Source organism: Pelodiscus sinensis, chromosome 7 (genome assembly GCF_052426305.1).
Source record: "Pelodiscus sinensis isolate ZL-2025 chromosome 7, ASM5242630v1, whole genome shotgun sequence".
NCBI classification, from domain to species: domain Eukaryota; kingdom Metazoa; phylum Chordata; order Testudines; family Trionychidae; genus Pelodiscus; species Pelodiscus sinensis.
In genome coordinates, this window is record NC_143058.1 from 57,723,550 (window position 1) to 57,748,187 (window position 24,638).

Below are 24,638 nucleotides of genomic sequence, written 5' to 3' on the forward strand. Positions count from 1 at the left end.
TAAAGGGGAATAATCACATCTCTGGATCTACTGGGAATGTTCCTCTTAATGCAACCTAATATGCCATTAGCCTTCTAGGCTACAAGGGCACACTGTTGACCCATATCCAGCTTCTCATCCACTGTAATCCCCAGGTCCTTTTCTGTAGAACTGCTAGTTAGCCATTCAGTCCCCAGCCTGTAACAGTACTTGGGATTCTTCCATCCCAAGTGCAGGACTCTGCACTTGTCCTTGTTGAACCTCATTAGATTTCTTCAAAAGCGACGAGGAGTCCTGTGGCACCTTATAGACTAACTGAAGTGTAGGAGCATAAGCTTTCGTGGGCAAAGACCCACTTCGTCAGATGCATGTAGTGGAAATTTCCAGAGGCAGGAATAAATATGCAGGCCAGGATCAGGCTGGAGTTGACGAGGTGGATCCAATCAAGGAGGATGAGGCCCACTTCTAGCAGCTGATCTGGAGGTGTGAATTCCAAGAGAGCAGAAGCTGCTTTTGTAATTAGCAAGCCATTCACAGTCTTTGTTTAATCCAGAGTTAATTGTGTCAAACTTAAAGATGAACTGTAGCTCAGCAGTTTCTCTTTGAAGTCTGGTCCTGAAGTTTTTTTGCTGCAGGATGGCTACTTTTAGATCTGCAATTGTGTGTCCAGGAAGATTGAAGTGTTCCCCTACAGGTTTTTGTATGTTGCCATTCCTAATATCGGATTTGTGTCCATTGATTCTTTTACGTAGGGACTGTCCTGTTTGGCCGATGTATATAGCAGTGGGGCATTGTTGGCACATGATGGCATATATTACGTTGGTGGATGTGCAGGAGAATGTACCAGTGACAGTATGGCTGATCTGGTTAGGTCCTGTGATGGTGTTGCTGGTGTATATATGTGGGCAGAGTTGGCACCGAGGTTTGTTGCAGGGATTGGTTCCTGAGTTCGAGTTATTATGGTGCGGTGTGTAGTTGCTGGTGAGAATATGCTTCAGGTTGGCGGGTTGTCTGTGGGCAAGGACCGGCCTACCTCCCAAGGCCTGTGAAAGCGAGGGATCATTGTCCAGGATGGGTTGAAGATCACTAATGATGCGTTGGAGAGGTTTTAGCTGGGGACTGTAGGTGATGGCCAGTGGTGTTCTGTTGGTTTCTTTCTTGGGCTTGTCCCGTAGCAGGAGGCTTCTGGGTACACGTCTGGCTCTGTCAATCTGTCTCCTCACTTCCTCGTGTGGGTATTGCAGTTTACAGCACTCCCAGTTACCTTTGTGACACTACGGATTTCCTGAGAAAACTACAATGCATAGGTGATCTTCCAGAAAACACCATCCTAGCCACCATGGATGTAGAGGCTCTCTACACAAACATAGAATCATAGAATCATAGAATAATAGGACTGGAAGGGACCTCGAGAGGTCATCGAGTCCAGCCCCCTGCCCTCAAGGCAGGATCAAGCTCCGTCTACACCATCCCTGACAGATGTCTATCTAACCTGTTCTTAAATATCTCCAGAGAGGGAGATTCCACCACCTCCCTTGGCAATTTATTCCAATATTTGACCACCCTGACAGTTAGGAATTTTTTCCTAATGTCCAATCTAAACCTCCCCTGCTGCACTTTAAGCCCATTACTCCTTGTCCTGTCCTCAGAAACCAAGAGGAACAAATTTTCGCCTTCCTCCTTGTGACACCCTTTTAGATATTTGAAAACCGCTATCATGTCCCCCCTTAATCTTCTTTTTTCCAAACTAAACAAGCCCAGTTCATGAAGCCTGGCTTCATAGGTCATGTTCTCTAAACCTTTAATCATTCTTGTCGCTCTTCTCTGTACCCTTTCCAATTTCTCCACATCTTTCTTGAAATGTGGTGCCCAGAACTGGACACAGTACTCCAGCTGAGGCCTAACTAGTGCAGAGTAGAGCGGCAGAATGACTTCACGAGTTTTGCTTACAACACACCTGTTGATACAACCTAGAATCATATTTGCTTTTTTTGCAACAGCATCACACTGTTGACTCATATTCAACTTGTGGTCCACTATGACACCTAGATCCCTTTCCGCCATGCTCCTTCCTAGACAGTCGCTTCCCATCTTGTATGTATGGAACTGATTGTTCCTTCCTAAGTGGAGCACTTTGCATTTCTCTTTATTAAACCTCATCCTGTTTACCTCTGACCATTTCTCTAACTTGCTAAGGTCATTTTGAATTATGTCCCTATCCTCCAAAGAAGTTGCAACCCCACCCAGTTTGGTATCATCTGCAAACTTAATAAGCGTACTCTCTATCCCAATATCTACATCATTGATGAAGATATTGAACAGTACGGGTCCCAAAACAGACCCTTGAGGAACTCCACTTGTTATCCCTTTCCAGCAGGATTTAGAACCGTTAACAACAACTCTCTGACTACGGTTATCCAGCCAATTATGCACCCACCTTATCGTGGCCCTATCTAAGTTATATTTGCCTAGTTTATCAATAAGAATATCATGCGAGACCGTATCAAATGCCTTACTAAAGTCTAGGTATATGACATCCACCGCTTCTCCCTTATCCACAAGGCTAGTTATCCTATCAAAGAAAGCTATCAGATTAGTTTGGCATGACTTGTTCTTCACAAACCCATGCTGGCTATTCCCTATCACTTTATTACCTTCCAAGTGTTTGCATATGATTTCCTTAATTACCTGCTCCATTATCTTCCCTGGGACAGACGTTAAACTGACCGGTCTGTAGTTTCCTGGGTTGTTCTTATTCCCCTTTTTATAGATGGGCACAATATTTGCCCTTTTCCAGTCTTCTGGAATCTCCCCTGTCTTCCATGATTTTTCAAAGATCATAGCTAAAGGCTCAGATACCTCCTCTATCAGCTCCTTGAGTATCCTGGGATGCATTTCATCAGGACCTGGTGACTTGCTGACATCTAACTTTCCTAAGTGATTTTTAACTTGTTCTTTGTGTATCCTATCTTCTAAACTTACCCTCTCTCTGCTTGTATTCACTACGTTAGGCACACCTCCAGACTTCTCGGTGAAGACCGAAACAAAGAAGTCATTGAGCATCTCCGCCATTTCCAAGTTCCCTGTTACTGCTTCTCCCTCCTCACTAAGCAGTGGGCCTACCCTGTCCTTGGTCTTCCTCTTGCTTTTAATGTATTTATAAAAGGTCTTCTTGTTTCCCTTTATGCCTGTAGCTAGTTTGATCTCATTTTGTGCCTTTGCCTTTCTAATCTTGCCCCTGCATTCCCGTGTTGCTTGCGTATATTCATCCTTTGTTAGTTGTCCTAGTTTCCATTTTTTATATGACTCCTTTTTTATTTTGAGATCGTGCAAGATCTCCTTGTTAAGCCAAGCTGGTCTTTTGCCATATTTTCTATCTTTCCTACACAGCGGAATTGTTTGCTTTTGGGCCCTTAACAACGTCCCTTTGAAATACTTCCAACTCTCCTCAGTTGTTTTTCCCTTCAGTCTTGCTTCCCATGGGACCTTACCTACAAGTTCTCTGAGCTTATCAAAATCTGCCTTCCTGAAATCCATTACCTCAATTGTGCTGGTCTCCCTTCTACCTTTCCTTAAGATCATGAACTCTATTATTTCGTGATCACTGTCCCCTATACTGTCTTCCACTTTCAAGTTCTCAACTAGTTCCTCCCTATTTGTTAAAACCAAATCCAGAACAGCTTCTCCTCTCGTAGCTTTTTCAACCTTCTGAAACAGAAAGTTGTCTCCAATGCAGTCCAGAAACTTATTGGATAGCCTGTGCCTCGCTGTGTTAGTTTCCCAACATATGTCTGGATAGTTGAAGTCCCCCATCACCACCAAATCTTGGGCTTTGGATAGTTTTGTTAATTGTTTAAAAAAGGCCTCATCCACCTCTTCCACCTGGCTAGGTGGCCTGTAGTAGACTCCTAGCATGATATCACCCTCGTTTTTTACCCCTTTTAGCTTAACCCAGAGACTCTCTACACAGCTATCTCCTACATTCATCTCCACTTCAGTCCAAGTGTGTACATTTTTAATATACAAGGCAACCCCTCCTCCCTTTTTTCCCTGTCTGTCCTTCCTGAGCAAGCCGTACCCTTCCATACCAACATTCCAATCATGCGTCCCATCCCACCAGGTTTCTGTAATACCAATGATATCATAGTTGTATTTATTGGTTAGCAATTCCAGTTCTTCCTGCTTATTACCCATACTTCTCGCATTTGTATATAGGCATCTAAGATACTGATTTGATCTTGCCTCCCTGTTGTGCCCTGACCCTGACCCTCCTTTCTCCTTGCCATTATAGGCCGTAGTCCCCCCCATTTCCAACCCATCTCCCAGTCCCGCACATGCAGCACTTACCTGTGGGCTTTGCTCACCTGCCCCCAACAAACCTAGTTTAAAGCCCTCCTCACAAGGTTAGCCAGTCTGTGTCCAAACAAGGCCTTCCCGCTCCTGGAAAGGTGAACTCCATCTCCACCAAGCAGTCCTTCCTGGAAGATCACCCCGTGATCAAGGAAGCCGAATCCCTCCTGGCGACACCATCGTCGCAGCCAGGCATTCACCTCCAGGATGCACCTCTCTCTGCCCGGGCCCCTATCTTTGACAGGAAGGGTAGAAGAGAATACCACCTGCGCTCCAAACTCCTTCACCCGTACTCCCAAAGCCCTGTAGTCACACTTGACCCGCTCAGTGTCACACCTGGCAGTATCATTTGTGCCCACGTGGATGAGTAGCATGGGGTAGTAGTCAGAGGGCCGGATAATCCTCGACAATGCCTCCGTAACATCTCGGATACGGGCCCCTGGCAGACAGCATACCTCTCGAGATAAGCTGTCAGGGTGACAGATGGGTGCCTCCGTTCCCCTCAGAAGAGAGTCTCCAACCACCACTACCCTACGTTTCCTCCTCGCAGTGGTGGCAGGAGACTGCTCAACCTTGGTGGTGCAAGGCCTGGTCTCCTCCACTGTGGGGGGTGACTCCTTGTCTCCTGCTGAAAGTAAAGTGTAACGGTTATGTAACAACACAGTGGGAGGGTTAGGAGCAGGGGTGGAACACTGCCTGCTGCCGGAAGTAACCAGCTGCCAGTTCTCACCCTGCACCACTGCCTCCTCCATAAGTGGCTGGTCAACAGTCCCACATCCTAGGACAGTGACCTCCGTGGACTCCACAGGAATACTGTCCAGGAATCCCACATGCAGATGGAGTACAAGCTGTTAGGAACAGTATTCCTGATGATGCCACAGCACAACTGGTGGTTGAACTCTGTGAATTTATCCTCACACACAACTATTTCAGATTTGGTGACAACATATACCTCCAGACCAGTGGCACTGCTATGGGCACCCGCATGGCCCCACAATACGCCAACATTTTTATGGCTGACCTGGAACAACGCTTCCTCAGCTCTCGTCCACTTACACCCCTTCTCTACCTATGCTACATCGATGACATCTTCATCATCTGGACCCATGGGAAGGAGACTCTGGAAGAATTTCACCATGATTTCAACAGCTTCCACTCCACCATCAGCCTCAGCATGGACCAATCTACACGGGAGGTCCATTTCCTGGACACCACGATACAAATAAGTGACGGTCATATCAATACCACCCTATACCGAAAACCTACCGACCGCTATACTTACCTGCATGCTTCCAGTTTCCATCCCGGACACACCATACGATCCATTGTTGACAGCCAAGCACTGAGGTACAACCGCATATGCTCCAACCCCTCAGACAGAGACCTACACCTACAAGATCTTCAACAAGCATTCTGTAAACTGCGATACCCACACAAGGAAGTGAGGAGACAGATTGACAGAGCCAGACGTGTACCCAGAAGCCTCCTGCTACGGGACAAGCCCAAGAAAGAAACCAACAGAACACCACTGGCCATCACCTACAGTCCCCAGCTAAAACCTCTCCAACGCATCATTAGTGATCTTCAACCCATCCTGGACAATGATCCCTCGCTTTCACAGGCCTTGGGAGGTAGGCCGGTCCTTGCCCACAGACAACCCGCCAACCTGAAGCATATTCTCACCAGCAACTACACACTGCACCATAATAACTCGAACTCAGGAACCAATCCCTGCAACAAACCTCGGTGCCAATTCTGCCCACATATATACACCAGCAACACCATCACAGGACCTAACCAGATCAGCCATACTGTCACTGGTACATTCTCCTGCACATCCACCAACGTAATATATGCCATCATGTGCCAACAATGCCCCACTGCTATATACATCGGCCAAACAGGACAGTCCCTACGTAAAAGAATCAATGGACACAAATCTGATATTAGGAATGGCAACATACAAAACCCTGTAGGGGAACACTTCAATCTTCCTGGACACACAATTGCAGATCTAAAAGTTGCCATCCTGCAGCAAAAAAACTTCAGGACCAGACTTCAAAGAGAAACTGCTGAGCTACAGTTCATCTTTAAGTTTGACACAATTAACTCTGGATTAAACAAAGACTGTGAATGGCTTACTAACTACAAAAGCAGCTTCTGCTCTCTTGGAATTCACACCTCCAGATCAGCTGCTAGAAGTGGGCCTCATCCTCCTTGATTGGATCCACCTCGTCATCTCCAGCCTGATCCTGGCCTGCATATTTATTCCTGCCTCTGGAAATTTCCACTACATGCATCTGACGAAGTGGGTCTTTGCCCACGAAAGCTTATGCTCCTACACTTCAGTTAGTCTATAAGGTGCCACAGGACTCCTCGTCGCTTTTGCAGATTCAGACTAACACGGCTACCCCTCTGATATTAGATTTCTTGTGGCCCAATCCTCTAATTATCTGGGATCTCTCCCGATCTCCATGACTTTTCAAAGATAATGGCCAAAGGCTCCTCAATGACATTGTCAACTCCCTCAGTGCCAGTCCGGACCCATAGATTTATGTACCTTTAGCTTTTCTAAATAGTTTCTAACCTGTTCTTTCCTCACCAAAGGCTGTCCACCTTCGTCCCATATTGTGTCACTTAGCTCATTAGTCTGGGAGCTGACCTTGTCCGTGAAGACAGAGGCAAAGAAGGCATTAAGTACTTCAGCTTTCCCCACATCATCTGTCACTAGATTACCGCCCTCATCCAGTGGGGGCCCCACACCCTCTCTGATCACCCTCTTCTTGCTAAACGTGCCTGTAGAAACCTTTCTTGTTATCCTTCACATCCCTTGCGAGTCGCAATTCCAATTGCGCTTTCGCCTTCCTGATAACTTCCCTTCATTCTCAAGCTGTACATTTATATCCCTCCCTAGTCATCTGTCCAAGTTTCCACTTTTTGTAAGCTCCCTTTTTGTGCTTAAGTTCACCAAGGATTTCCCCAGTAAGCCAATCTGGTCTCCTACCATATTTGCTTCTCTTGCTACGCATTGGAATGGTTTCTTTCTGTGCCTTCAGTAAGGCTTCTTTAAAATATTGCCAGCTCTCCTAGGATCCTATCCCTTTCATGTTAGCATCCCAGGAGATTCTGCTCATCAGGTCTCTGAGGGAGTCGAAGTTTGCTTTTCTGAAGTCCAAGGTGTGTATTTTACTACTCTCTTTTCTTCCTTTGGTCAAGATCCTGAAATCTACCATCTCATGATCACTGCTTCCCAGGTTGTCACCCACCTCTACTTCCCCTATAAGTTCCTCCCTGTTTGTGAGCAGCAGGTCAAGCTGCGCCTGGCCCCAGTTGTATCCTTCAGCATTTGTACCAAGAAGTTATCCCCAACATTCTCCAAAAGCTTCCTGGATTGTCTGTGTATTGCCATAGTGGTCTCCCAACAGATGTCAATATGCAAATAAAATGTTACTGGTCTGCCAAAAGCTCTGGCCCCCAGAGTACCCCAAGGCCAGCCCTAACTCCTGGAGCCTCCCAACCTTCCACTACCCCCCAGTGCCAGCCACTGTCCTGATAGTCCCCTGCACCCAACAACCCCCCTAGTGCTAGCCTCCCACCAACAGTTCACCCCCGTGCCAGTCCCCTATACCAAATGCCTCAGTGCCAGCCCCCCATCATCAGACCCCATAGTGCCAGCCTTTGGTTTCCAAAACCCCCTCAGAGCCTCTCCAGTGCCAGTCCCCAATATTAGCACCAGAGGCCCCCATACCAGCGCTGTACCCAGACCCCCCCACTTATAGCCCCACCTCAGAGTCCCCCTAGTGCCAGCTCCCGAGTCTGAATGCCCCAGTGCCCCCCAGTGTCAGCCCCCTGCTCCTTAGAGCTCCCTACTGCTAGAGCCCCCCCAGCACTAGCCCCACTCCTGGAGCCCTCAGTGCCTGCCCTACCCCCCCCCCCCACACACATAGTCCTGTGCTGCCTCCAACTACCAGATTAGTGCTGCTGCTCAGGTCACAGCTGCTCTAAGGCTGCTGTTCTGGGCTCTGTGCAGCCCTCCTGCTGCGCAACAAAGCACTCTTCTCTGGCTCGGGAGACACCCCACCCCTGCCCGGTGCTGGTTTGCTGAGAGGCAGGGCAGGACATACCTCTCCAAACAGCTACAGCAGAAGGGGAGGCTCTGGGTGGTATATCCCAGCTGTGGCCCCCAGAGTCACCGCAGCCAGGTGGTCCACGAACCAGCAGTGGGCCACGACCAGCTTACCTGAAGTACACCCAAAAGGCTTTGCACATCATTCATTAAGGAAATAGCTCATAAAGCCTTCCAGATAAAATACAATGGCCTGTGGACAAGAGAACCAATTCAAGCTATAACAACAAACCCAATACCTGAAATGAACTGAACCCAAACAATTTTTTCCTGGTTTGGATAAATCCTCTCCTGTCCAATATCAATCCTTTTCATTGCTACACTCTTCCTAATTCCACAGACTGATAAATCAGTGAGTCTCAAGTCTCTCCTGTCCATCCCTAGGTTGCTGCTCACTGCATATATGCTGGCACTTGAGAGTTTTATAAGTAAGCATGCTTCTGGCAGGAACCCTCAAAATGGAGAATCTTGCACATTTTAGGGCTTCTTGTAAGAGCAGTATGTCCATCTTTATATATATTTTCATCCTTGTTGAAATAAAAATAATGACAGAAGTTTTGCAAAATCATTCCAAAAAATACCTTGTACAGAGAAAAATCCTCCATTTCAATCTCTCTCTCAACAGAAGATTCTATTTCAACCTAGTGAACTTTTCTATTTTCTCTCTCTGTCCTGTTCACTCCACCTCAATACCTGGAAGTTTTAGCAGCAATTCTTTCATCTGTGAAACATGCAAGAGTTACACGTTTCTTTCTCAAAACATCCTTTACATATAATATGTTACTAAAATGGAATAGTTGGGATTGGGAAGAACAAATTGATTATGTCAAAAGAGACAGGGAAATACAATATAAATAGCTGTAAGAAGTAAATCTGTGTAATAGCTGCTTGGAATTTGTCCCTCTCAGATTACCTTTTTGCACTTCTGCAAGAAGACAGCAGGATTGATGTTCCAAATCCATGAGGAATTCATAGATGTCCACCCATATCTCTCTCTTGCACTTAAGGTGAAGTTTTCATTTTATTTCTGTTAGATATATGGTTCCCGGAAATTAAAAAAAAATCCAGAGAAGTAAATTTCAAATTATATAATAATTGTAATTTATTTCTCTAGAATTAAACTACTGACAAATCTGGCACAAACAAGTCCATTCCCCATGCTCATTCTGCAAGTTTGCAAGTCAAATGGATAAGTTGTACATTTATCTGCTTTCTATGTAAAAAGCATAACACAACCAAAAAATCCTCTGGTTAAGGTTCGATGTATAAAATATATAAGGGATTAATAAATAAGTGATTTTAATAAATGTTAGATTTATTATTTATAAATGTCAATTATTAGAGTATTACAGAGTTATTAGCTTATTGCTATCCATAACTTAACTCCAATGACATGCTTATAACCACAATGTATACTACTCATGTCTGTGGCATGTCTATAACATATATTAATCTCTATATAAATCATTTATAAATGGAATCTTTATATACAATATGACCAAAACTTTAGTGCATCCATGTAAACGCAGTGTGTACAGTTGCAATATTATAAAATCAGTATCGAAGGCAGACTGGGAAACTTGGCTGGGCCCTAATTTAAGGTGTGCGGGCAATTACACAAGGACAGGGGGTAGCAGCCATTGGGGCCACCTCTCTTCCCCTCCATCTTTCAAGGGGCCGGTAGATGCTCTGGCCAGAGGCCCTGGAAAAATGCAGGGAGGCTGAAGAAAAGTGAACCGCCACTTGCACAGCCCCTCTGTCCAGCACTCTAGCTGGGGATAAGAGTCAGGGGCTTGCACTGCTCTGCCTGGCACTCTTACCAGGGAACAGGGTCAAGGCACTGGGATTTGCCCAGCTACAGCACTCATGCTGGACAGCAGGGTTGGACTGCGGGGGCTTGCCCAGCTCCAGCAGTGAAGAGAGGGGCAGGCTGTGGGGTTTGCCGTGCTCTGCCCACTCATCACTTCTGCCAGGAAGCTGGGTCTGGGCACACCGGGGCTTGCCCCACTCTGGTGCTTCAGATGACGATTGGGGGCTTGCAAGCTCTTATGCCTGATCCCACTCCCCAGCAAGAGCGCTGAGCAGGAGGAGCATGGCAAATCCCTGACCTGGCTCTGCAGCTGGAGCACTAGACAGGCAGAGTGGAGCAAGCCTCACATCCTGATCCTGGACCTTGGCAGAAGCCCTGGGTGGATGGGCAAGTTCCCACAGCCCAACCATGCTCTCCAGCAAGGGCACCAGCAGGGTGAACAGGACATGCGCCGGGGTAGGAGGAGACCTGCATAATAAGTGAGTGGGCCACAACCCACAGAGGCCTACCCATGGCTACACCCATTTATAAAGTGTAATCAACATTTCTTAATTACAAAAAATGGTTGTTACAAGCAGGTAACTGAGAAAAAAGTTACTGCTATAAGAGATTACTGTGTTCAAATCATTAGATGGGAGAGGTGAATTTGTAGATATCATCTGTTCCTGCTTTTAAATTATATTTTCTCCACATCTCAACAACCACAGGAGCCCTCCCTGAACAACCCCACTGAAGCACATAAGGAGAAGACAGAGAAAGACACCATCAGTGCCAACGTTGATAAGTAAGCAGGAAGAAAAATGGTGTGAGATTGTAAAAAAATTAAAAACACACATTTTGAACATGTTTGCTGTATGCATTACAGGAGGGTCTCTGCTTCCTAGGATTCATAAATAATATTATATAAACTTACTTTATTCTCCATCTTGCATTTTAAAATCTTTTTCATTTTTTTCCATTTTGGCATTTTCTTGATTTTTTTTTCTGTTTTTTCCCTCTATCAAAAACATTATCTCATCTAAATCATTGTTTGAAGTCAGCGCTCTTAGCCATATAAGACTGTCTTTTATGATAATTTGTTTATTAGCGTATATATGTTAAAATATTTTTAAATGTCCGCTAGTGTGGACTCCATTCCTATTCCTAAACGAGGAGTAACGGTAGTTCGGACTAGGAAGCCTAGTCTGAACTACCTAGTCCATGCCGCGTGTAGCTGCGCGGCACAGAGTCCACACTAGCGGACATTTAAAAATGGCGGCGCCCGGCTATATGCAAATGAAGCCCGGGAAATTCAAATCCTGGGCTTCATTTGCAACTCTGGTTGCCTACATTACCACCCTAGTTCAAACTAGGGTGGTAGTATAGACATACCCTTGGCTAGTTTATAGAAGTGCTGATCACTTATTGAGAGTTCAACCATTTCAAGATTTCACTTTAGTGCTGTTAATTTTGAGACAAGTTGCCAGATTTTCCTCTTACTTTTACCAGTGTTAATCCAAAACTACTTGACTGAAATTCTTGCAGTTACCTAAATGAAAATTAAAATGAGAGAGAGGCCTTAATTCTCTCTCTAGCATTGAGCCACTAACATTTTCAGCACATCTTGCTTCTTAGTGCTCTGATCAATTCTCTTTGTTTTGGAATCAGGTTAATTTTGTTGGATGAGGAAACGTCTATCAGTTTGGAAAGAGAAGCAGGTAAGATGTTAAATATATCTGTATATTTTGGATTTCAGGTAATTTGATTGAATGACAAGTAACGAAGCCTCTCTAAACACATTGCTATAAAAACATTAGCTTGCTACATGCTAATCTGTATTTTAGTCCTGACCTTACATGCTATATTTTTAACACACACATACAAACTATATTCCCATATAACCTTAATTCAATGTCCTGGTGCATTATGATACTATTATATCCACAGGACTGAAATCTCATTCAGTACCTATGGTGGACTATGCTCCATAGATTTATAAAAAAGCAACTGAAAAAACAGTTCTTCTTCAAGTGATGTCCCCGTGGGTGCTCCACTGAAGGTGTCGGGCTCGTCCCGGCGCCGCAAACTGGAGAGTTTTTGCCAGCAGTAGCCCCCTCTGAAGGACCGCGCAGGCGCAGAAGTGCCTCGCGCCGTTCGCGCTCTTTTCTGCGTTGAGCGGTCCGACGCGCCAGTTCCTCCTAACCGTCCACGGCCGCAGACGGAGTTAGAACACGCTCCTCCTTTTCTGAGGAGAATTGAGATTATCATTATTATTAGTTCTATTCCCAGTTAGCCCCTTCCCTGTATTATTAGTTTTCTCTAGTTGTTAGTTAGTTGTTAAAAAAAAAAAAGAGAGTTAAGAGTTACAACAGTTAAAGTTAGAATTAACGGCCGTCATTCCTAGGCCTCTACCGACCGGCCCCTCTAGTGCCGCCATTATGCCCGGATCTCCAGGCTTCAAGTAGTGCGCCTGCCTCGGACGGCCTATGCCTGCCTCGGACGGCCACTCCCGCTACATCTGCTGTCTGGGAGAAGGCCACATCCCTCAAAAATGCGGTCACTGCTCTAAGCTGACCGCTTGGGCTAGGCATGACAGAGAAATGCGCCTGAAGATGTTGCTTTTCAATAAGGCGCTCCAACCCCCGTCAACTGAGCAACGGGAGGCTTCAGTCCCACGTTAGTCTCGGGACGGAAAAAGCTTCGCTTCCTCTAGGAGCGTAAGTGCAGGAGAAGCACGGAGCTCATCGGGCTTCCCTCCCAGACAGGGAGCAGATAAGGCACTTAAAGCCCGCAGTACATCGGCGCCTAGTTTCACGCTCTCTGTACCACCGGCACTGGCAGCGCACCCGGAGTCGGCACTGTCATCTATGGCACCGAGCCTCCACGTGGCACCGCTTACCACCACGGCGCCGCCCGCGGCACTGGGACCTCGACTGGCACCGTCGAAATACCTGCCAGCGAGGGGGGAGTCGGCACTGACGGCCGGCACCACGCCATCAGCTAAAACGGCACCAATATCCAACCCGGCGCCATCGGGACGAGCCGGTGCCGAGAGATCAGGAGGCGCGCCAATCCAACCCAACGCTGAGAAAGCAATCGGCGCCGAGACCAGCCCGGCCTCATTCAAAGCGCGGGGAGCAACCCCCACGCCAGAGCGAACACCAGCACAGCTCTGTCGCACCAACCTCTGCGGAGCCAGCTCCCGTGGCCCAACAAATTGGTGCATCAGGAGAGGATACGGCACCGCCATCCCCAACCTCGGTGCCAAGGTTGCCACACCTTTTAGGGGATGTATCCGACTCTGTCTCCGTCATATTGGTCCAGGGCAGCCCAGTCTCAATGGCTCCTCCACCTAAGAATATTCCAACTAAGGCACAGAGGAAAACACACCACGTCCGTACACCTTCCTCCAGCCCGGGCAGAGCAGTCTTCTCTCCTGAGCCATCTCTCTCACCTCGTCACAAGGGACGACATTACTGCAGTCATTCTCCCTCTCGGGACTACCGGCGATCCTCGAGACGGTCCTTCTCACCACGCTACCGCTACTCATACTATTCGAGGTCTCCATCTCACTATTCCTGTCGCTCACGATCTCCACGATCACCCTCCCACGTGTATGATCACCATCGCAGGAGCGCTACCTCATGTTCAGCTGTCTACTCGCACCACGATTATCACCATCGGCGAGACACCTCGTACTATCGTGACCGCTCACTCTCTCCCACAAGGCTCTCTCAACCCTTGTCTCTGCAAGAGCGTCAATCATATTCATCACAGCCAGAAACCCAAGACTCCATCCACTGGTGCAGTGCCCTCCAATGCCCACCGGTGACGCTTCACATGGAGGCGCCCCTCAATCCCCAGTGACAGACCAGCAACCTACAGGTTCCCCGACGGACCTCTCCTCCTCCTCCCCAGATGATGCGGTTTTTAACAATGAGCCCTCTCTGGTGGATGATTATAAACAATTTCATGAGCTTTTTAAAAGGGTCGCCTATTCCCAGAATCTGCATACTTCGGAAGCACCCCAGAAGCAGCACGCGCTCCTTAGGAATCTTCAACAATCCATCAAGTCAAAGCTGGCCCTTCCTTTCGATGTGGCAGTCCTTGAAATCTCCAACGACATCTGGCAGACGCCAGCATCCGCGCCTCCTACAAACAAGCGCACGGATAGGAAATACTTTATTGATGCAAAGGATGCGGAATTTCTTTTCACCCATCCCACCCCCAACTCCATCGTTGTTGAGGCTGCCCAATAAAAGGCAAAGTCTACACAATCTAGAAATTCGGCAGTGGACAAGGAAGTGAAGAGTCTGGACCTCTTCGGCAGGAAGGTCTATTAGTCTGCTACGGCTATCCTGAGAATGGCCAACTACTCCACCCAGCTCGCTAACCACAATTTCGACAACTACTCTAAGTTGGCTCGTCTCATACATCATTTACCGGAGTCCAAGAGAGAGGTACTAAGATCTATCATGCAGGAGGGTTACACAGCGGCCCACACCGCGCTCCAGATCTCTTTTGATATTGTTGATTCTGCTTCCCGCACTATGGCGACGTCTATCATCATGCGACGCGCCTCTTGGCTACACCTGGCATCCGTGCCCAAAGACCTACAACCCAAGGTGGAGGACCTCCCCTTTGAGTGTGCCTCGTTGTTCGCGTAGAACACCGATCAAGTGTTCCATTCGGGAAAGGATTCCCGAACTACGTTGAGAACCCTTGGCATGTATACTCCGCCTTTCAGGCGCAAGAGAGCTTGGCCCTACAACAGGCAGAGGCCTTCCTCCTCCTATACTGCTCAACGCTTTAGACCATACGAGCAACACAGGCAGAGGCAGTTCCCTCAGCGACGGTGCCAACAATCCAATAAGGCGCACAATCAACAATAACCTTGACAGCAGGTTTGACGCCCTTGTCGAGGTACTGCGCGCCATACCCCTGTTGGAACCCTATCCGCAGGTAACCAAGTTATTCCAGTATTGCCTGAGGCCCTACTACCACCGTTGGTTCGCCATCCCCGTCCCTTTTCAGGGACCCCTCTCACGACCTTCTACTGCGCCAGGAGGTCACGTGCCTAATTACTACTGGGGCAGTGGAGGAGGTTCCTTCCGACTTCAGAGGCAAAGGCTTCTACTCCCGGTACTTTCTCACGAGAAAGAAGTCCGGCGGCTGGAGACCAGTTCTAGACCTTCGTGGCCTCAACCGCTACCTGCGGAAGCAAAAATTCAAAATGGTTACTTTGGGTTCCATCATACCATCACTACATCAGGGGGATTGATTCGTGTCCCTCGATCTCCAAGACGCGTACTTTCATATCTCCGTCCATCCGGTACACAGGAGATTTCTACGTTTTACCCTAGGCACCGACCACTACCACTATGCTGTACTTCCTTTCGGTCTTTCTGCGGCTCCCAGGGTATTCTCAAAGACCCTAGCAGTTGTAGCCGCATACCTCCGATGCACTGGCATCACCATCTTCCCCTATCTCGACGATTGTCTACTCAGGGCCCCTTCTATGCAACAGATCGAAACCGCAGTTACCGTCGCGAGAGACATCTTCGAAGCTCTAGGACTGGTAATCAACCTACCAAAATCATCTCTGATTCTGTCCCAATCCATCGAGTTCATTGGGGCCAGGATAGACTCTGTAACCCCCAGGGCGTACTTACCCATGGACAGGGCCCACGCCATCCGAGACCTAGTAAATGTCCTGCGCACCGCTCCGGTGGTCTCGTTCCTCACGTGCCTGAAGTTATTAGGCCACATGGCTTCTACAACGTACATCATTGCACATTCGCGTCTCCACATGCGGTGTCTGCAGCACTGGCTCCAGATGGTACACAGTCCCGGCATCACCGCTATACACAAGTTGACATCCATACCTGCTCGCGTCAAAGATTCACTGACGTGGTGGCTCGATCCGACCAAGGTGCTTGTGGGTGTCTCATTCCGCGCTCGAGCTCCATCTCTACAAATTACCACCGACGCATCCCTCATGGGCTGGGGCGCTCAAATGCTACAACATCAGGTCCAAGGTCTATGGTCTCACCAAGAAGCCCTACTCCACATAAACTTTCTGGAGCTCAGAACAGTCTTCAATGCATGCCGTCACTTTGTTCATCACATCCAAAGTGCCTCAGTACAGATCCTTACGGACAACATCTGCACCGTATACTATATCAATCGCCAGGGTGGAGCCAGATCCAGAACCCTATGTGCAGAATCAATACGCCTTTGGAAATGGGCAATTTGCCACGGCGTCACACTCAAAGCTGCTTACCTCCCGGGCAAGAGCAATACCATCGCGGATACACTGAGCAGATCTTTCCACTCCCAACACGAATGGGAGCTCCTCAACGAGGTAGTCCGTGGCCTCTTCCAACTATGGGGCCACCCGCAAGTGGACCTTTTTGCCACTTGAGACAACAAGAAATGCCGTTCTTACTGCTCGAGAGCTGGCATAGGCAGCGGATCTATAGGAGATGCCTTTCTGCTTCATTGGGGGAAGTACTGTCTTCTATACGCCTTTCCCCCAATTCCCCTCATTCCTCAGGTGATAGAGAAGATACTGGCGGATGCAGCAACAGTAATCCTGGTGGCTCCCTTTTGGCCCCGTCAGACTTGGCTGCCGCAACTTATGCACATGTCGATGTCTCAGCCTCTCCAACTTCTGCAGCGGACCAACCTCCTCTCCCAGCAGCATGGCACCCTTCTCCACCCCAGTGTCAACCGGCTGCACCTAACAGCCTGACTGGCTCCAAGCAGTCAGAGAAGTCCTCATACAAAGCAGGTGCCAATCCACCAGGAGATCTTACCTCTACAAGTGGCGACGCTTCCAGACGTGGTGCCACTCACAGGACACGGACCCTCGAAGGGCACCTATACAATCCATCCAGGACTATTTGCTCTGCTTACGTTCACAGAGCTTGGCGATTACGTCACTTAAGGTTCATTTGGCTGCAATCTCAGCCTTCCATTCTCCCGTAGATGGATCTTCTGTCTTTGCACATCCATTCTCAAAGAGGTTCATGAAAGGATTTACCAACCTTTACCCACCATACAGGCCCACTCCTGAGCCCTGTGACCTTACCTTGGTATTGGACACTCTTACTCGGCCACCATTTGAACCGCTGGCAACTTGTGACATGCGGACTCTCACCACTAAGGTCGCCTTTCTCCTGGCGATCACGTCGGCCCGCCGCGTTTCTGAACTCGCAGCACTTTCCGCCGATCCTCCGTATACGTTATTCACCCAACAGGGGGTTATATTATGCTGTCACCCAGCCTTCTTGCCAAAAGTCAATTCATCATTCCACGTCAACGAGCCCATGGTTTTTCCCATTTTCTTTCCGAAACCACACGCTAACCCCGAGGAGGCACGCTTGCACACACTAGACATCAGGAGAGCGCTTGCATTCTACTTGGACAGAACGCGCTCTTTTCGAAAGTCCTCACGCCTACTACTATCCCTGGCAACCCGCTCTAAAGGCCAACAGATCTCCTCACAGCACATCTCCTCACATATTGTGAATTGCATCACTCGCTGTTACACCATCCGCGGCAGACACCTGCCCTGTAGACCAAAAGCACACTCGACCAGGAGCATGTCCACTTCCATGGCATTCCTGAAGAACGTTCCCCTGCGAGACATATGCCATGCGGCTACTTGGTCATCTTCGTTTACTTTCGCGAGGCATTATGCCCTGGATCGCTTTAGGGCTACAGTCATAGCAGTCGCTCAAGCAGTTCTCTCTTCTGGCACAGATAATTCCGAAGCACGGCGTCTCTGATTGGGCTACTGCTTCCTACTCACCTTCAGAGGAGCACCTACGGGGACATCACTCGAAGAAGAAGAAATTGTTACCTTGTGCAGTAACATCTGTTCTTCGAGATGTGTGTCCCCGTGGGTGCTCCACGACTCATCCTCCTCCCTGCTTCGGAACTCTTATGTTTGTATCTTACAGATGTTCCGGTTAGGAGGAACTGGCGCGTTGGACCGCTCAACGCAGAAAAGAGCGCGAATGGCACGAGGCACTTCTGCGCATGCGCGGTCCTCCAGAGGGGGCTACTGCTGGCAAACACTCTCCGGTTTGCGGCACCGGGATGAGCCTGACACCTTCAGTGGAGCACCCACGGGGACACACATCTCGAAGAACAGAAGAACTCACAAGGTGAGTAACAATTTCATATTTCATCATATGCAATCATAACAACACCCAAAGGCATCATTTGCAGGATTGAAACCTTTTGATCCATAGCAGAGACCTTTGCTGCTTGAGCTAACCAATACCGGTAGTAGATGGTCATCCTTTATGTGAGCCAGTCACCAAGGAGAATGAGACACAAACTTTGACAGGGCATTTCACCGGTATTTTCTAAAAAGCAGAAGAATGTTGACATTTTAGAATTTTTGGTTTTATTCCCCAACCATTCCAGGTTTGAAGGGCAGTATGTCTAGTGATCACAAATTCTTCTGCTTAATCCTCCCAAGCCTGACTTCTGACTCATCACCTCCAGCCTCAGCTTGTTTCATTCCTGTCTCTTCCCTGACTCCTCATTCCAGTTCCAGTCTCTTTGTCTAGCCATCCTCTGTCTTCCCCCACCCCAGACTCATAGTCCCAGTCTCCCCAACTGCTTGTTCAATCTTAGGCTCCAAGTTCCCCTTGCCTTCCTTCTCCCTCCCACAATGGCGGCCCGTTTCCTCGTCACCTTCTCTAGTCTTTCTCTACTCTCCAGCCCATACTAGTTTACAGTCTCCTTAACTCCCGAGTTCTAGCTTCCCCCTCAGTTCCCTGTCCCAGTTCCTCCATTTAGGTTTCTAAGTCCAGCTTTTGTCCTTTCTGCAATCAACTCAGCAGCTTCCTCCTCCACATTGTCTGGTGAGGAATGAGACGATCATCCTGCTTTCAGTTCCTGTGCACAGTGCTACAATAGCAATTTCAGGGATAGTCCTGCTCAGACTCATCGTGCTGGGCTAGAAGATATTCAGTCCACTGGAATCTTCTGAACATTTAGTGGCCAAATTCTAACAAGTTTCTACTGAGCATATGCAAATACATTTTCAATGGCTCATAGTTTGGCCAAATTTGTGTACTTTTTCATGCAAAAGGCTTGAAAACACATTTTTGAACTAAACAGCTTTAAAAAAACTGACATAGGCAAAACAATGATTTGTTCCCACAGCTCATTGCAATATTCATCTAAAAGGTCATATGAAGCTCCAAGGAAGAAGTCCATTTTCCCCACAAGGATATCAACCTACTTCCTCTCAACTTTCCACTTCAAAAAGTTAGTTCTGATAGGTTGGTTAAGAAGCCCATAGAAGACCCTCCTCAACACCACCTGATGCTAAAAAACCTCACCCATCCTTTTGGATGCCATCGCACCCCTTTCCGCAGCACCTGGGAATGGATAATCTCCAACAAATGGATTCTGGAGATCATTTGAGATGGGTATTCCATTTCACCTCTCCATCTCTCTTCAGGGACCTTTCTCATGAGAGCCTCCTCTTTTACTGTCTTTACTGCCGTCTCAGCACAGGAACCATAAAGCCAGTCCCCACATCTAAGAGACAAAGGCTTTTGCTCTCATTATTTCCTAATATTGAAAAAAGGGAGGTTGGAGGCCCACACCAGATCTCAGAACACTCAACAAGTTTGTCCAGGCTCAGAAGTGCATGATGGTCACATTAGGAATAATTATTGTAATATCAGAAAAGGAAAACAGATTTTTTTGCCCTCAGCCTTCCACATGCAAGTTTTCACATTTTGATCATACCAAGTCACAGATGATATTTAAGGTTTAAAACTGAGATATTAGGCCAAGACCACTACCAGTACAGACCACTCCCTTTCTGGGCTCTTGTGAGCCCCTCTTGTATTCTCTAAGGTTGTCTTGGTAGCAATGGACCAAGGGCATCATGGTTTGTCTTTACCTAGACAATTGTATCTTCACAGCCTGTTCCTTTGCCAAAGTCCAATGAATCACCCATACCACACTGGATCTATTTGAGTATTTGGACCTCCAGTGCACAAAAATCAACATTACAGGGCTTAGAATACATAGAAATCAACTATGTCTCCATCCGGGCAAGGGTGCTCCTTCCACATTGCTGGGACAAGTTTCTTCCAAATGTGAGAATCAATTGCCTTTCATAGGTCATCAGCACAAAAATGTCTGGCTACAATATTTTACCTTGTGGGTATTACCCAGGAATTGTATATTTGAGATACAATTCTGGAGCCAATATTTATAACTTCAGATACAAAAATGATACGTTCATATAAACAGGATCATTATACATAGCAAATCATAACTTTTACATTGACACCTTACATGACATAATTTGTACAAGATTTGTTGCAGTTATATAATAGTGATGATAATTATATATGTAGTCATATTTGAATCGTAGAGTATCACGCAAGGTAGGTGAGGTAATATTGTTTATTAGACCTGATACTGATGAAAGAAACAAGCTTTTGAGCATACACAGAACTCTTCTTCAGTTCATTCTGTATTCAGTCATTAAAATAGATTGTGAAGAGAAGCATATGTACACTTCAAATTGATGGTGAAAATATCTTGGTGTGCAAATCTCATACTTCAAGGAAATTATGCTATTGCAATGACTGTATGGTGATGTGTTTGCTCATGTTTACTATAAACTTACATTCTAAAATAACCATATTATTTTTATTACTAAATGTTTAGGATTTGCATGAACTTTCAAGATGGTCCACATGAAAAATGGTCTTAAAAAAAAGCTATAGTTGCATCTTGTGATTACAAATCAATTTCCTACAAAATTAGTGTTTAATTCTGCAATCTGACCTACATGAGCAGAGCTGGTGGGACCCACTAGCTTTAGTAAAACTACACAGGACTGAGTCCTGAATGAGGTACACAATGCATTATGTTGTCTTCTAGTCGGTATGAATTCATATTTTGGGCCAAATCCTGCTTTCAGTAACAGAAATATAAGTCAGAATGAATTTATGGGTACATCGCTTTAACAGAGCAGAATAAAAAAATTAGCAGGAATTTTGTAATCATAAAGACCATAGTCTGTGCTATTATCTTCTAAAAAATACTCTTCCAACTTGTTTTCTTTTCTCTTTAAGGTTCAAGCAATTTGCTGGTAGATTCTTTGGAGGGAGAAGATTTTGAGAAACAGCTGTCATTCCTGGATAACGTATTGAGTCCCTGTTCTTCAAGTGCTGGACAGATCACACAGGAATGTCAAAATGTGTCTGGGAGTCCTCATACCAATCGCATTTTTCAGAATACTCCTATAGAGTCAGAACCTCTGCCTAGTTCTTCTGGATTCCTACCTTCACAGATTCTTGACCTTGGCCTTCATGCTGCTGGAAGCTACAGGAGTAAGCATATGAAATAGTCATACTACAGACCTTTTTTATCTTTGTCCAAAAGGCCAGATGCTGCTTCCATTTAACAATGATGGCAAAACTTCTGTAGAGAAATTGGGTGCAAAGGTATTAGGATATGTCAGTAGAGGTTGGGCAAGCACTACTTTGAAGAAGCTTAGAATATTAACTAATTCAGCCAGGAAATCTGTAAATTATTATGAGGGCCCTACCAAATTCACAGTCCATTTTGGTTAATGTCATGGTCATAGAATTTAAAAAAAATGTAATTTCAGCTATTTAAATCTGAAATGTCATGATGTTGTAATTAGGTTATTGTAGGGGATGTTGTAGTACTGCTACGCTTATTTTTATGCTGCTGCTGACTTCAGAGCCAGATATTTGAAGAGTGGCAGCTGCTGGCCAAAAGCACAGCGCTGAAAGCAGAACTGGCACCAGCAGCAGCAAGGATGACATGGTATGGTATTGCCAGGTTTACTGTTGTGTGCAGAGCCTGGCACTCAATCAGCAGCCACCATTTCTTCTTGAAGAGGTCCCCATGGATATTCCATGCTTGGTCTTGGTGCCCCCCCCAGCGCCTGGATCAGAGATTCTGAAGCAGTCCTTGCGTGGGCTGTGCATGCATGGTGCCAATTGGCATGCATCCAAGCACGCATTACCCTAGTTCTCTAGATCCTTCTCAACTGCCCTTGGCCTGAGACAGAGCTCCATAGTTCTCTGCTTTCTTCGACATTTCTGAAGTAGTTTTCATAGTTTCTTAGTTAGTTCTGGTTGTGTAGTTAGTTCATTAATTGTTACTAAGTCTTTCAAAACACCTTTTTCACTATGCCTGGCTCTCCAGGCTTTAAGCGCTGCAGAGAGGCAATGCCTATTTCCGACGGACATTCACAATATTTCAGATGTCTGAGAGAACATCATTCACATCAAGATTATCTTCACTGCACCAAACTCAAGGCCAGGACTCACAGGGACAGAGCCTGGGCGGGGAGAGGGATAGCTCAGTGGTTTGAGCATTTGCCTTGTTATGAGTTCAGTCCTTGAGGGAGCCTTTTAGGGATCTGGGGCAAATCTGTCAGGGATGGTACTTGGTTCTGCCATGAGGGCAGGGGACTGGACTCAATGACCTCTCAAAGTCCCTTCCAATTCTATGAGATAGGTATATCTTGGACATAGATTTTTTTATGTGAGTAAGACTTGCACAATTAGGTTCTGAATTTTTGTCACGTATATACAAGAGCTTCTTCAAGGAGTGTCCCTGTGGGTGCGCCACCTTACGTGTTTTAGCCCCTTGTGCTTCCACTTGGAGATTTGTGGCAGTGCTCTTGTTGGCCACGCATGTACAGAGGCCACCTCATGTGGCAATGAGGGGCTACCCCATGTGCACAGCCAACTGACTCCCAGTGGGAGTGACATCAACACCTCAACTTTCCAATTATTATTACCTTCCAATTTTTATTACCTTTTCTTTACTTTTTCCCTACAGGGGACAGTTTCTTTTTATCTCCCTCACTTTAAAAAAAATGATTTTCATTATCTCTCAGCCACCAGTGGATCTTTTTGCTGCCAGGTGTTTACAATGGGCCATCCCGTTGGTCCTCTTCAATCCACCAGGATGGCGCTGAGCTATGCCATGTTTGCCTAGATTTAAATGCTGCCTCTCCTGCAGGTTAACCATACTAGTTTCAGATAGACATGCTCAATGCATCCTTTGCTCATCCCTCAAGTGTTTCTCCATTATAAAAAGCTTATGGTCAGGATATTAAAAGCTCATGATCTCTAACTCAATTTATTCATGATGGAGAAATCCCTGCAACTTCTCTCAGACCTAGAATCCACAATGTCTCCAGCATGGTAGTCATCTACATCTGCTAATACAAGGGCTCCACTTCCACATTGTAGCTAAGGACCCTGGTCCCCAGAAAGGACATCAAACTTCCGGCCCGATTGTTATGTTTAAACAAAGCACATGAGATCTTTTATAGGGGAAAAGGCAGTATGCTGCATTAATTGAGAATACAATAGTTGGCTATGCTTTGCAATCACACACACACACACAAAACATCATGCATACAGTCCAGATTCTGTATCAATCTAGTGGCCAGCTAGATTGAACACAGGGGATCAGGGCCTTTGTCGGTTGATGGATCCGATGCTCCTCTGGATTTGGTGCTGGCAAGACGAACCCAAAGTTCCATAGCAAAGCACCCTGCTTTTATAATCCTTTTCTCTGTTTAAATCAATGTATTCCGCTGTGTCATTCTGTGACCGGAACATTATCTTTTTGATGTCAGTGTTCCCAAAACATTTTCCAAGGCTCATCCTATAATCAGTTGTCCTTCGGGAGTGCCCGCTTGCTTCAAGGCTCATCAATCTCCCAATATCCAATCATCTTGAGTCGGGGTACGCATCAATGGTTATAGATGGCTTCTCTGTAGCCAGGTTGTCTCGTCTTCACCCATGCTTGCTCCCCTCCTTCCTTGGCCATCTGGTTCTGAGAAATAACTTTGCACCTTATCTCGACACATTCATACCCCTTTCACACACATAAGCAACGTTACAAAGACTTTCAAGGCTATGCGGCACATCAGCATCTGTATTGGTAAGACAAAGAAGTGTCATAAATCAAGCAATTAAGGCTCAGCCTTTAACATTGTTATAATCTTCATTAACATAGACACAATATTAGATCCTGCCTCTTTACTTACTAATACTTTAGAACAAGGAAATATAGGCGATGTATACTTTACTAAAGATTTTGACTTACTACAATCTTAAATATGATTATATGTTGCCTTACATTACTAAACCTAAAATACAAATATAAAAAAGAATAAAACTTTCAATCCTAACACAATCCTTGCCACACCAAGACACGTGTAAATTAAAATGGTTTCTAGGCATGAAATCTACTTCAGTACTGATGGTACCAAAAATCTCAGACTTTAAAGCACTGGGCACATCTGCACATCCGGAAGAGACACTCTCTCACAGGCAGGTTCTCATG

The 24,638-nt window shown here is 46.4% G+C and overlaps 1 protein-coding gene across 6 annotated transcripts in view; it reads left to right on the forward strand.

Moving 5' to 3' along the window:
- Positions 1-24,638, forward strand: part of ICA1L (islet cell autoantigen 1 like) — an 87,677-nt gene that overhangs the window by 39,486 nt on the left and 23,553 nt on the right. For all 6 annotated transcript variants that reach the window (XR_012905258.2, XM_075933841.2, XM_075933842.2 and 3 more), the window contains 4 exons: positions 9,364-9,462; positions 10,973-11,049; positions 11,913-11,962; positions 21,371-21,628. Coding sequence is in view for 5 of the 6 variants with exons in the window: in XM_075933841.2 (XP_075789956.2) it covers positions 9,364-9,462; positions 10,973-11,049; positions 11,913-11,962; positions 21,371-21,628 (484 nt within the window). In the remaining variant the exon portion in view is untranslated. The remainder of the gene's footprint in view (positions 1-9,363; positions 9,463-10,972; positions 11,050-11,912; positions 11,963-21,370; positions 21,629-24,638) is intronic.